The sequence below is a fragment of the Cyprinodon variegatus genome, unplaced genomic scaffold (assembly GCF_000732505.1).
Source record: "Cyprinodon variegatus isolate N-32 unplaced genomic scaffold, C_variegatus-1.0 Scaffold234, whole genome shotgun sequence".
NCBI lineage: Eukaryota > Metazoa > Chordata > Actinopteri > Cyprinodontiformes > Cyprinodontidae > Cyprinodon > Cyprinodon variegatus.
The window spans coordinates 890,015-903,366 of record NW_015150687.1 but is presented as its reverse complement, the minus strand read 5'-3'; the positions used below and the strand labels follow the sequence as shown (position 1 = coordinate 903,366).

Below are 13,352 nucleotides of genomic sequence, written 5' to 3'. Positions count from 1 at the left end.
TTTATACGGCAATTCAACATAATGTTTATGATGAAATTCTTTTTGATCAAAACAATAGCTAATGATACATTTTCTACTAAAGACTATCCTCAAGAATTAAAGCTCTGTGTTTTTTGTAGTTCACTCTATCATTCTTACCTATCTGTTTTAAATATGAAAGGGGAAAGACGACTGGATAGTGACAAAGACAACTTTGAACGTGGTTCAGAGGACAAGTTTACAATAGAGACTCCTAACCTAGGAAGGCTAAGAAAAATCACCATTGGTCACAACAACCGAGGTTCCTCAGCTGGATGGTTTCTAGACAAGGCATGTAGATCACAGTCATGGATGGTGTCAAAGGAAAAAACTGCTAAATATGTTTACTGTCTACTACTTTACAGGTGGTGATAGATGATATGGGCAATAAAGAAGTGTACGAGTTTCCTGTGAACCGCTGGTTTGCCATGGATGAAGATGATGGCAAAATACAGAGAGATGTTTTAGTTGGATCAATGCAACCAATGGGTGTGGGAATACATGCTATTACCTTCTGCTTGCTGTACTTTAATAGCCTGGCCAACCAGACTGATACCATGTATGCACGGCATAACAGTCTAGTAAAGAACTGGTAGAGCTCGATTTCATAGATGGGACTAACATGGTAAACGTCAACAGGTGACAACCAATCAGATATTTATTGATGTGACACAAAAATTTTGAAGATATAAGGTGTTCTCTCTAGTATGTTCTTAATTTCCATTGCAACATTGCTCTGTTGCCGTCAAACATCATTAAGTCCTGCCTCCCACGTGATCCAGCCAGCTCATGGAGGAGTAAATGGGGATTTACCAGACTGCATCCCGTGTGATTCAGTGTGGCTGGCCAGGCTAGTACTTTAAGGATTTGGCTGATCATTAAATTTCAAATGAACCAAGTTTAAGACATTAAGAGAATGCATTTCTATGAATAAACACAAGTTTTATGTTAGTAATATACAGCTAAATACCTTTTCTCTATCTACTTAGGAATTATATACAATGTCCAAGTAATGACTGGAGATATAAGGGGAGCAGGAACCAACTCTAAGATCCACATGGTCATGCATGGTGCCAAGGGCTTAAAAAACAGTGGCAAAATCTTTCTAGAGGGGGGTGCTTTTGAAAGAGCTCTCATTGACATTTTCAATGTAGAGATCTGTGAACTGATCAGCCCGCTGAGCAGGATCACCATTGGTCACGATAACGGTGCTGTAGGTGCTGGGTGGTACTGTGAAAAGGTCATACACATTTCTAGTTGGTAACAGAGAGATTCTGTTAATGTGGATGATTGATTAAGATGTCATTTACTTCCAGGTGGTGATATACTGTCCGTTCACAGGCATTGAGCAAACATTTCCATGTGGGATGTGGCTGGATGAGGATGAGGCGGATGGGCTTATTGAGAGGGAGCTCTATGAGATGGTCTCTCTTAGGCAGAAAAAACAGAAAAGTGGGTACTCAGTGAAAGAACAGCAATTTATGCTTAAATTCAGTTCAGCAGATTATTATGTGTAGGCATGGCATTATTTTTTCACTCCAGAGTACCCATGGTCATTGTGGATTTGGACCTCAGACATAAAAGGTGCTGGCACAGATGCCCAGGTGTTTCTCCAGATCTATGGAGAGAAGGGAAAGTCAGATGAGATCAAACTTGAAAACAATTCAGACAGTTTTGAACAAGGTCAAGTTGATAAATTCATGGTAAGTCTGAGATTATCCGATTTTTAACTGGTTTATCTGTCAAATTGAATCCATGTTCCAAGGACATCTTTTTTAATGATTTTATTTATCACTTATGTTTTCGGAATCACTGTAGATTGAAATGCCGGACATTGGAAGATTGCTAAAAGTACGGATCTGGCATGAGAAGAGAAATCCATTTGCTGGCTGGCATTTAGCAAAGGTAAGCCCCATCTCTTTTTGTCTGGTTTGATATCATAATTCAATCCTTATTTTCATGGTTGCCTTTGACTAAGGTTAGACAAGAGGTTTTAAAATATTTTAGTACAAGTTTCCCTTAAATCAAAAGGATTTATTAACTATCATCATACTTTGATAGATTTTAAAAGAGAAATACAAAAGGATCAAGAGTTTTGGGGTTTAATTGGTGAATATTTATAAAAACAAAAAAGGGAAGAAAAATATACACTCTTCTTATTCATTAGCATCTGGTCTTTGATTCAAGGGTGAATTTTCTGTATATTGTGCATTTCTTTTTCCTGGAAAATTTTCAAATTTCAAGGTGTATACTGAAATTTTTAGTATACATCTTGAATTTTCAAAATGTTTTTGTAGGAAAAACTCAAAATTTTGTTTGGATTCTATGTGAAACAGACCTTTGTTGTAGACTTAAAGATCAATCAAATTCTTCTTCTGATTTCATGCTTTGTTCTAGTTGATTTTGTCACTGAAATTTATCATTGTCGTATTGTGCACGAAGAAAATTTTACCAACCAGAGTGCAGTTAAAGATGATGATGATGAGACATTCCCTTTCTGCAGGTCACTTTGCTCAAGACTCTAACGATGGACAAATATTCTTTTGAATGTGGACGCTGGCTGGACATCAATGAAGATGACAATGAGATTGTCCGAGAGCTACCAGCCACAGGAGCACTCATTGAAGAGCCTCTGCCCTGTAAGAAACCAGGATATTTCCCAATTTCTAGAGTTTACAGAGTTTAGTATCTTTAACAAGGGTCAAAAGGGTCAAAAAGTTCCTTGTGCAACAGTAGCTCCCATCCTAATGTTTTTCAGTGATAAAATATCGGGTCACAATCTGCACTGGTAACGTCAGTGGTAGTGGCACTGATGCCAGCGTATTCCTCAGTATCATTGGGGACCTGGGGGATACGGGGGAGCGTCTTATGTTTATGAGTAAAAACAATGTCAACAAGTTTGAAAAGGGAAATGTGAGTATATTACTGAACATCATCACATAAAAATATAAACATTCTCTTAAGGAAATGTACTTACAGTGTCGGGTTTCTCCCTTATTTCCCCACAGCATGATGAGTTTCTTATAGAGTCAGTCTTCCTGGGTCAGGTGCGGAGAGTCCGAGTTGGTCATGATGGCCGTGGTGGAGGCTGTGGTTGGTATCTTGATAAGGTGTTGGTCAGAGAAGAAGGACAACCTGAGTCTTCTGCCACAGAGTTTCCATGTTTTAGGCAAGTTGATTGACAATAAAATAACGTATTTAGCTACATTATAACTGATACAGAGCTATATCCAAAACCGAAACTAATCCAGGAGGTCACAAGAAAACCCAGAATAAACTCTAAGAGCTGCAGGCTTCTCTATACCATCTACGACTGTAATTGTATTCTGCATGTGAAAATCTGTGTGCCGATCCTGTATGGATTTTCCCAATTCAAAAATAAGAAACTAAGGGAAAAATGCATCCATGGTAGAGTTTTAAAGCAAAAGCACCTGCTGATGTTCATGTTCCAAACAACACCTTAATGATCCAAGAGGTCTGAGGTAATATACTCTGTGGACTACTGAGTCATGTTACCTTTAGTTTAAATCTATCAGCATACAATATTGTATTGTAGTGTAATGGTTTGGGGTTGCTTTAGGACCTTAAAGACTTGTCTTAATCTACAGTAGATAATATACATATATATATTTATTTTGGACTTAAAGAAAAAAAGTGGCAAGTCTTTGCTTTTTTTTTTTTAAAGCTTTCTATTCAATGCAAAACTGAAATTGCAATAAAAGCTTAATGTCAGATAGTGGCTTGTTAAAAAAAAAAAAAAAATTAATAATAATTATCTTGTCTGAAGCCCACTTAACAAGATGTCTGATGTCTGAAATCCCTTCGGCATTTTCAGAAGACTTATTACCGATGCAAATTGGCCATGATTGGGGTTACTAGGTTTCCAGTGACATTTGTTAAAGTGGTTAAGTAAGAGCTGGATGGTTTTGCCATTACAAATGGAGACTAAACGCATGCAGCCAACAAGCTCTCTCATTCTGTAACTAGACTCCAACCGCAAGGGTGGGTGCAGTGTTACTTCCAGAAAAAAGGTACTTCCTGCTTGTCTGGCTTGTTCATTAGCTGGGAAGGTCTGAGGGATTTAAAATATAACAAATAAAAGAGGCATGTGCAGGATTCTTTCAGAATTTATTTCACAAAGCCATATATTTAATCCACTCAAGTTCATTTATTTTGCATATGTATTAATTATTTTGCTGCTTTAGATACTTGGTCATTATACACCTTAATATTTTTCTCAAAAAGTAAATGAAACTGCTTATGTTAATATTTATTAAACTTAATTTCTGTTGCACAAACATATGAAATGTATACAATATATATTTTAGCAATTTAAAGCTCCATCCTATCTATTGTAAATTGTCTTGTTTTGTCTATGTCCATTGTATTGATTGTGCTTCAATCAAGAGATTTGAATAAAGTTACTCTCATAAAAACATTTTATTAGAAACAATATATTGCTTTAATATATATAAAAATGTTAACTTGTTGGTTTTTCTTTTGGTTTAGATGGCTAGATCGCAATGAGGATGATGGACAAATAGTCCGTGAGTTGGTTCCAGCTGGAGATGGGGTGCGTCTTTTTAGTAAGTTCGAAACGCATTTTTTATGACCACATTAAGTTAAAAAAGATTGTAATTTTACTTGTGTGTATAAATTGGAATGAAAATCAATTGTTATGTTTACAGATGTCAGCTACCACATTGCAATCAAGACGGGCAGTGTCAGCGGTGCCAGTTCTGACTCCAGAGTGTTCGTGAAGCTGTATGGGGAGAAAGGTGACACTGAAAAAGTGATCCTGGCCGTCTCCGACAATGACCTCAGGAACTACTTTGAGACGGCACGAACTGACATTTTCACCCTTGACACTTACGACATTGGAAAGGCAAGTTCTTTATATCTCAGATATAATTATGATTACCACTGCTGTCTTTGTTTCATGTCTGTATTCATTTAATGGGCTCTGTACTTGTAGATTAACCGTCTTCTGATTGGTCACACAAATGAAGGATTACGAGCTGGATGGTTTCTCGACAGTGTGCAGATTTCTGTGCCGGTACATGGGATGCAATACATGTTCCCAAGCCACCGCTGGCTTTGCAAAGATGAGGCAGATGGAAAAGTAGAGGTTGAAATTTACCCTAGTGAGGTCTTGGAAATTGAAAAATGTAAATTAAAATTAATTGATTTGTCCCTCTTATATACAAAGATATTTTTTTCACTTCTCAGAGTGAACTTCCTGTTTTTCTTTAATAGTAATCAACTACGAAATAACAGTGGTCACTGGTGATGTGCGTTCAGCCGGAACCAATGCCAACGTCTTTTGTCAGATATACGGAGAAGAAGGAAAAACCGAAATCCTCGCATTGAAAAGCCGCTCCAACAACTTTGAACGTGGCACCACTGAAATCTTTAAGGTCTGTTTTTTTTTGTTTTTTTTTTATACAGTGTCCTGTCTGGCGATATGGCAATAATTAGAATTGTCTTCATGCCAAAAAGAGAGCCCAACAGATTTTGCTTTCACAAGTGGACCAGTACGGCTATCGCCATGGTGTTCCGCTTGATTAATGCATGTAAATAGTTTTATTATAATTCATGCAGGGAGTATTACAGATTTATGGACACTGCAAGTAGAACAGGAAAGGAAATATAGGAAAAAAAAGGAGAAAAGATGAGAGAAGGAGGATATAAAAGGGAGATAACGATAAAACATCTTCAGTCTGCTTCATCCTGCAGAGATGTAAAAAGAACAGCACAACCAACGGATATAGTATAAGAGATACAATAAAGTAACACCTTGATACTGTCGCTCAAGTATAAGTAGTATTATTTAATATGACATGTATACTGTGGTAGCTAAAGATCAGAATATGGGCTTTCTGTATGGAAGTGAACATCTAACTACCTGGAACCAAGCACCTGTAGCTGTTTGTGAGAGTGCACCTGTGCATGTAAAGTATATCCAAAGGAAAAATGCTCAATAGTGGTTGTGAGGAGCCAAAGACCCACCCCTCTAGAGCACAGAGGTGAGCACCGGGGGACCCAAAGCCCCAGAAGCCCAAAGGGATCCCAAGAGCATCCAAGAGGGGCCAACCCAGGGGCCCTGGCTGGATCCACTGAAAGCCTCCCACCACACAAACCCATCTAGTTCCGGCTTCAGATCCACACGGGCCACCCAGCCAGAGCTCCTCCCCAAAATTTTTCACCTGGCCACTCCCTCCACCCCCCTTTGGGTAGAGGAGAAACGACAGCCCCCAGACTAGCCAGGCCCCGCAACAGCTTCCCGCCAAGACCCCGGACCAGGCGGCCCGCTCTTCCTCCAGGCCCCATACTCCGGGCAACAACCGGAGAACAGGTGTGTGAGAAGACCTAGATTCTCCCTGTGCCCGCTCAAATGTTGTGTTGTTGCGTGTTGTTCTCAGGCGAAATTAAAACTGGGAGTACCAAAGGGGGTGCCCGGCACAGTCCACCTCCCCTCCAGAAGACAGGCGGCGCCAGCGCACCCCCCCCAATTAACAAACCAAACCAAACCAACGTCTAAGTGCGAGAGGGGCTGGGGGGAGCCATCCAAGTTGAAGCCCACATAATAAGACCCCCCTCCGGTGTCCCCCAACCCCAGACAATCCCCTATATAGATGTGTGTTTTGAAAATGCTGTAGGTGAAAGTGGGACTCCTCCATTCGCCAGCCCGAATGTACCATGCAGAACCCCCGCCCTGGACAATGCCCGCACCAGGTGATGATGGACCAGGACCAAGACAGGGAGCCAGACACAAAGCCTCACCATCCACCCACCACCCACAACCCCCCACCCACAGGAAATGTAATCCCTCCCCAACATTAAAATTCAAACCCCTCACCACACATACGACCATAGACATCCAGGCTGGGATCATTCCCACTCCCCCTACCTTCCCTTCCCCCACTAGCAGAGTGCAAACCCCTGAAGGGTAAAGCATCTGGGCCAGTCAACCGGGTGTACACGGCCCAGACCCCAAGCAGCATACCCCACAGAACCCGAACCCCCGACGCCCCACCGGGGCACCCGCCTGAGGGCAACACACCCCAGGGACCCAAGAACCCCAGACCCACCCAGTGGCAGCACAGCTACCAGGCCAGTAACCCACATCTATTGCTACGGAAACCCCCAAGAGCACCGCAAGCGGCCGCTGTAGGCCACCCCGAGGCATCCCATGCCCCACCGCGATGGGGGCAACAGACCCGGGGTCAGACCCACCAGGCACCCCACTCCGAGCACCCCTCAGAGCCCCAGGAAGTTTTAAGCTCAGAAATACAATAATATCTACAGTGCCTTGAAAAAATATTAATTCCCCTTGAGCTTTTGGAGCTTTTCCCCGATACAACCACATAGATTTAGCACATAATTATGAAGTGCAAGGTAAATAGTAAATGGTTGTCCACTTGTGTCTAATTTAGTTGCAGTATAAATATGCAACCTACATAAAATAAAACCTGTGAACCTGTGTTTTATTCTTTCAAAAAGAAATAAACCCTTAAAGTAGAGGCAGAGCTTTAATAAATGTCTTGATCAAAGCATATCAAATGCATTCTAATGCTGCAATAAAATAACCCACTCCATGGACTGAATTTTATATTGAAGTTCCCAGACACTTTTTATTCAATATGACTGAGCTAAAGCTATTTTACATGGAAGAAGGGACAAATTCTTTATAGTCTATAGGATGCAATCAGACAGCTACAATTTCACAACAAAATGTGAATCTATAAGAAAGACAAACTGCTCAGATTTTTATTCTATTTTTTTTTTATTTATGTTGTTTCTTACACATACATGAAAACACACTTGCATACACACACGTTTGTTAACCTCCACCCCAGGAAGAAAACCTTCGCTCATGGGGACCAGTTGTTGATCCCCACAAGTAACTATAAGTCCCCACAATGTAGTATATTTCTGGGAAATTGTCTTTACAAGGCTGCAGAAAAATGGTAAAGTTTGTATTTCCATCCTTAAGGCTTTACATTGACTAACATTCAGTTTATTAATGCCTTTTTGCTAACCCTGACATTTATTCTAACCATAACTACTACCAATATAACTCTAATTTTAACCTAAAGGTAATTCACACCATACATCTACACTGACTCCCTAACATTAAAAATGGGGGTCCACCATTTTAGGTCCCCACAAGGGCCTTTGGTCCCCACAAGGCCTGTTGGTCCTCAGAAAGTTGGTAAATATACCAAAAAACAATCTTAAATAGATAACATAAACAAGAACACACACACACCCATTCCGTCTTGCTTAATGTAGTGAGAACCATGTCTTGACTCCCATGGTTTTTCAGTCATTTTCAACCCTTTCTATTCCGTAAACCTCACAACAACACTCAACCTGAATAACTAACCTTAGCTTTAACTTAAATTCAATTTATACATTAATCATAAACCTAACCGTTAGCATAGTAGGAAGTGAGGACCAGAATATATCAATATGTTGCCAAATATGCACCCATAAATCACTCTCTTATTAGACTGATGCATCTACATTAAACACTACCCTTTCCCGTTAAATGCAGATTGAAGCTCTGGATGTAGGGAAAATCTATAAGATAAGAGTCTTCCACGATGGAAAGGGCATTGGAGATGGATGGTTCCTGGAGCTGGTGGACATCAAAAGACTGACGATGGCAATGGTGCAAATTGAGGTGAAAAAAGAGGAGACAACAAAGAAAGACAAGAAGAAGGACAAGAAAAAGAAAAAGAAAGAAGAAGAGGAGGTGGAGATAATTGAGCAGCTCCAGGAAGTGGTGCAAACATTTACTTTCCCTTGTAACCGCTGGCTGGCTCGGGATGAGGAGGATGGGGAGATTGTGGTTGAACTGCTGACAGAGGATGATGAGGAATTGGAGAGTAAGTGGAGCATCAATGTACTACTTATCTCTAAAGCCTGACAGGCAGTATTTTAATTAGCCACTGCATGGATTATCATAATACTGAAGATTTACTGTGCTTTCCTTTCAGTAAACTCCTATGAAGTTTATGTATACACTGGGACAATGTGGGGGGCTGGGACTGATGCCAAAGTCTACATCACTATTTACGGAGAGACTGGTGATACAGGAGAGCGGTGGCTCAGGAAATCCAATCACCTGAATAAATTTGAGAAAGGACAGGTAATTAATGTGCAGAGGAAGTTAATTTTGTATCTTTGTTGTCAAGGGAAATTTTGCTAATTTTTCTTGAATGTTGTTTTGTTTTTGTTTTTTTTGATAGATTTAGAATAATTTTTCTTGCCAAATCGTAGCTTGTGTTTAAAATATAATACCAAAGTTCATCAGAAACCAGCTTTAATTGCAGTCCATCATTTTCCTGTATTTATAGGCAATAATCACCTTTTTCCTGACATACCTTCCAAATAACCGGTTAGCATTGGGATAGTGTCTGTTGTTTTTAGATTTTTTTACTTCAAAATGTCTTTTTTTGCTACAGCTCCTAAATGAGCTTTACTATTTATCCTTTTAATAAGTACCACTTTAAAACATCCTTCAGTTGGCTTATTTTTGGTAAAAGTAGAGTAGCAATAATTGTGGCACAAAACTTTAATAAAAGCTACTATTTCCAATTGTAGGTTTTAAATTCCCATTCCCATTAAGGACCATAATTATTGGTAGGTCTAACATATTTTGGTTTAAAGTGATCAGTTGATTTAGCAAAAGTTCTTGTCCTGGTTGGAAGAGATAAAAATTTCCCCAGTCAGAGTTTTAACTTAAATCTAAGGAAAGCGTTACAGATTAGGGTGATGGCAAGGATGCTTTCCAACCTGATAGACTTAAAAGTTTTTCACGAAAGACAAATCAGCCAAAGACCTTTGGAAACAGACTGCGTTGATTGCTTGAATTCCAATAAATATTTTTTTTCTATTGATTAGTGAGTAGGGTATTAATAACAGTTTGAAATACATTTTTCTTATGAAAGCTTAATAACAAAGACAAAGTTTTTCACCCTTGCCATTACTGTAAATGGGTTTTGTGTCAGCATAGTGTAACTGCTTGTTATACATGCAACATTTCCTGAGTTATGCGGGATCAAAAATTATTTGATAAATATGTAATAAGGTTGTTAAGTGCACAGATCTTTACTCCACTTTGTCACTATATTCTGCGTAACTTAGGAGGATGTTTTCAGCCTGACAGCAGTCGATCTCGGGGTCTTGAAGAAGCTCAGGATCCGACATGACAACAGCCAGGCCAGTGCTGGCTGGTTTTTGGACAGAGTGGAAATTGTAGACACCAAAGACGACACTACGTGAGTCGTGAAGACAGAAAGACAGCAGTGATCTGTCAGTTTTTTTAGATCAGAAGTCTCTGGTCTTTTATGTTAAGAGCTTTGAGTTCAACGATGAAGGATGTTATTAACACAACAGAAGAGCTATTTTTTTAACAGGATTTTTGATAACAGACAAATTTAATAAATAGAACATAGATGTCAATAGAGCTCCACCATGTGGTATGACATGGTAGAGAATAAAAATATGCACTGGTGCAATGTGAAGACATTGGAAATAATTAAAATTGCATCGTTTTTTAAACTATTTAGAAAATGTTTTACTTGGATTTAGGTATTTTTTCCCATGTAAACGGTGGCTTGCTGTTGATGAAGATGATGGGCAGCTTGCTAGAGAGCTGGTCCCTGTGGATGAAGCCTTCATGAAGAAGGGGGATGAAGATGAAGACGAGTCTGAGGCAACTCTTGGTTTGGAACAAAAAGGTGAGAGAATAGAGAAACTATTGAAAAAAGGACAGCAGTCTGTCAGCAGGGGCATTGTATTTCAACTAAGAAAGCTTTATACCTTCTATTTTTGATTTTTGTTATAATATTTTATACCCATTTACCTTAAAACTTTGCTGTTGAAAAACAAATTGATGAACTTTTGTATATTTTTATTACAGCCATGTCCACAACATACACAGTAAGAATAAAAACAGGTGACAAGAAATATGCAGGAACAGATGCCAATGTGTTCATGACCCTGTTTGGCACCAAAGATGACACAGGTGACAATTTCAACTATTATACTGTGTGGGAGTTGTATATATCTTGATGTATTTATGTATTATATGCATATTGGCAGGCATAATTACTCTGAAGGCATCAAAGACTCATAGAAATAAGTTTGAGCGGGGCATGATTGATGAATTTACAGTGGAAGCTGTGGACCTTGGACCCTTGACAAAGCTGCGCATTGGACATGACAACCGTGGTAGATAAAGATGGTTTGGTAGATATAGATTTGGAATACATCAGCATACGATAACATTTCCTTGGCTGTTTAAGGCGGAGGATCTGCAGGGTGGTTCCTTGACTGGGTAGAGATTGACGCCCAGTCTGTTGGACAGAAGTTACGCTTTCCCTGTGGCCGCTGGTTGGACAGAGGAGAAGATGATGGGGCCATCGTCAGGGATCTTTTTCCTAACCCTCTTCAGACAGAGTTTTACACACCATGTAAGAATCACTGTTAAACATTGCACTCATATAAAACATTTTTTTTTTGTTCCAAAAAAGCTTTTGAATTGTTTGTTTCCAGTTGTCCCTTATGAGATAAAGACCTTCACAAGCGATATGTTTGGAGCTGGAACAAACGCAGACGTGTTTATTGTTCTGTATGGAAAAGATGGAGTGTGCACTCAGCAGAAGTCTCTGTGTGTCAACAAGAGGGAGAGGAGAATGTACTTTGAAAGAGGAGCTGAAGACATGTTTATTGTTGAAGTAAGTTTTAAAAAGTTATAAATAAACACAAATGTGTTTAACCTCCTGGTATACTGAAACAGCATTATTCCCCAGTAAATTTTCCTTTTAAATAGCAATTTATTTGGTTTTCTTTGCAGTTAGAAGATGTGGGGGATGTAATTGAGAAGATCCGCATTGGCCATGACAACCGGGGGGTTAACCCAGGCTGGCACCTGGACAGAGTGGAGATTAGACGCCTGCTTAGGAAGGGAAAGGTACAGCAGTGTCTTTCTTCTATTTTATTTTCTAATTCATGTGAAACACTTTTAATTGTCCATCTATCTATCTATCTATCTATCTATCTATCTATCTATCTATCTATCTATCTATCTATCTATCTATCTATCTATCTATAGGTATATATATCTAAATATAATATGTTTAACCCCACTGCACCTTGTTTGTATTCATGTATTCCTTCCAGTTCATTAACTTCAGTGAGCACTGAAAAACAAGAGCAATCCATGTGTTATATGTGTTCTAAAAATTAACATTTTTCTTAGATCAATTTTTACAAAGATAGATATTTAATTGAATGCTGGTACGTTATATTCTCTAAAATTAATTCAGTGACTTACAAGCTTTCAGGTCGTTTAATAGTACGTCACTGGTAGACTTGGCGTCTTTGATCTCCTCATCTAGATGTTTTCTCTCTATTAGAAAAACATTCAACGATATATCAATTAACTTACATTGTACAATCTTAAAATCAGAATGGCTCAAGTAGGGTGTTGCAGTTCCCTACAAGAGGGAGATACTAATCATATCTCATGAACCTCCATTCATCATGTTCTGAAACTCCAAAGATGGAGTAACAGGTAAGGATGTACCTTACTGACAACACCAGCCTGACGTCACCAGAAACTATATATTATGTGCTAAGACCAAACTCACTTGTGGTTGCATACAATTATTACTACGTCTTCAATAGAACATGTCGGTACACACTATTAAACTTTAATAATGTCCAAAAAATGCTTTTTTGTGTGGGTGTTTTGGCGAAACTTGCTTTAATTCATCTTAAAGTAAAGGAAACGCGTCTTCATTTACATAATGTCAGCACAACGTGGATTCTTATTGGTACAATACATAAGAAGGATTTCTATAAAATAGCATCCTATAATGAACGCAATTTTCGGTTAAATATGACGATGTATCTTTTTTAGAAACATTGTGAGGCACGTGCTTCGCAGTTTAACCGTTTTATTGTGTTAAAATAAACTTTAACAAAGACCGGATGTGTCTGTTTACAAAGATAACCCGGTGTATCAAGATGGTTCCCCTACCTCTTTCATAATTTACGAAAATTGACTTGTTCAGCCAGTGTGTGCAGTTATTTGTAAAGAACACCTACTTATGAGGTCATCAGTAGTAATTGATGACTAAAAAGTATTGTAAAATTACACAAATACAGTAAACTCTGTAAATTAACGGAAGTATGAGGGCAAGGCTTTTTGGGAACGCCACGCACGCGCAGCACTTAGCTTGAAAACCAAACAGGAAAAACGAAACAGTGCATTTACTAGGTTTAAATATACGCCTTCAAAAACAGTTGTTAAAGCA

General features: G+C 39.0%; 1 protein-coding gene across 2 annotated transcripts in view; it reads left to right on the top strand.

The window, feature by feature from the left end:
• loxhd1 (lipoxygenase homology domains 1) overlaps positions 1–13,352 on the top strand; it is a 40,703-nt gene that overhangs the window by 8,240 nt on the left and 19,111 nt on the right. For both annotated transcript variants that reach the window (XM_015381427.1, XM_015381428.1), the window contains 22 exons: positions 161–309; positions 384–507; positions 1,008–1,258; positions 1,335–1,470; positions 1,561–1,721; positions 1,837–1,923; positions 2,522–2,657; positions 2,777–2,931; positions 3,027–3,187; positions 4,528–4,604; positions 4,707–4,903; positions 4,994–5,186; positions 5,275–5,435; positions 8,579–8,912; positions 9,024–9,175; positions 10,174–10,307; positions 10,621–10,769; positions 10,952–11,056; positions 11,134–11,262; positions 11,337–11,504; positions 11,587–11,768; positions 11,888–12,004. In XM_015381427.1, coding sequence (XP_015236913.1) covers positions 161–309; positions 384–507; positions 1,008–1,258; positions 1,335–1,470; positions 1,561–1,721; positions 1,837–1,923; positions 2,522–2,657; positions 2,777–2,931; positions 3,027–3,187; positions 4,528–4,604; positions 4,707–4,903; positions 4,994–5,186; positions 5,275–5,435; positions 8,579–8,912; positions 9,024–9,175; positions 10,174–10,307; positions 10,621–10,769; positions 10,952–11,056; positions 11,134–11,262; positions 11,337–11,504; positions 11,587–11,768; positions 11,888–12,004 — 3,458 coding nt within the window. The remainder of the gene's footprint in view (positions 1–160; positions 310–383; positions 508–1,007; positions 1,259–1,334; positions 1,471–1,560; positions 1,722–1,836; positions 1,924–2,521; positions 2,658–2,776; positions 2,932–3,026; positions 3,188–4,527; positions 4,605–4,706; positions 4,904–4,993; positions 5,187–5,274; positions 5,436–8,578; positions 8,913–9,023; positions 9,176–10,173; positions 10,308–10,620; positions 10,770–10,951; positions 11,057–11,133; positions 11,263–11,336; positions 11,505–11,586; positions 11,769–11,887; positions 12,005–13,352) is intronic.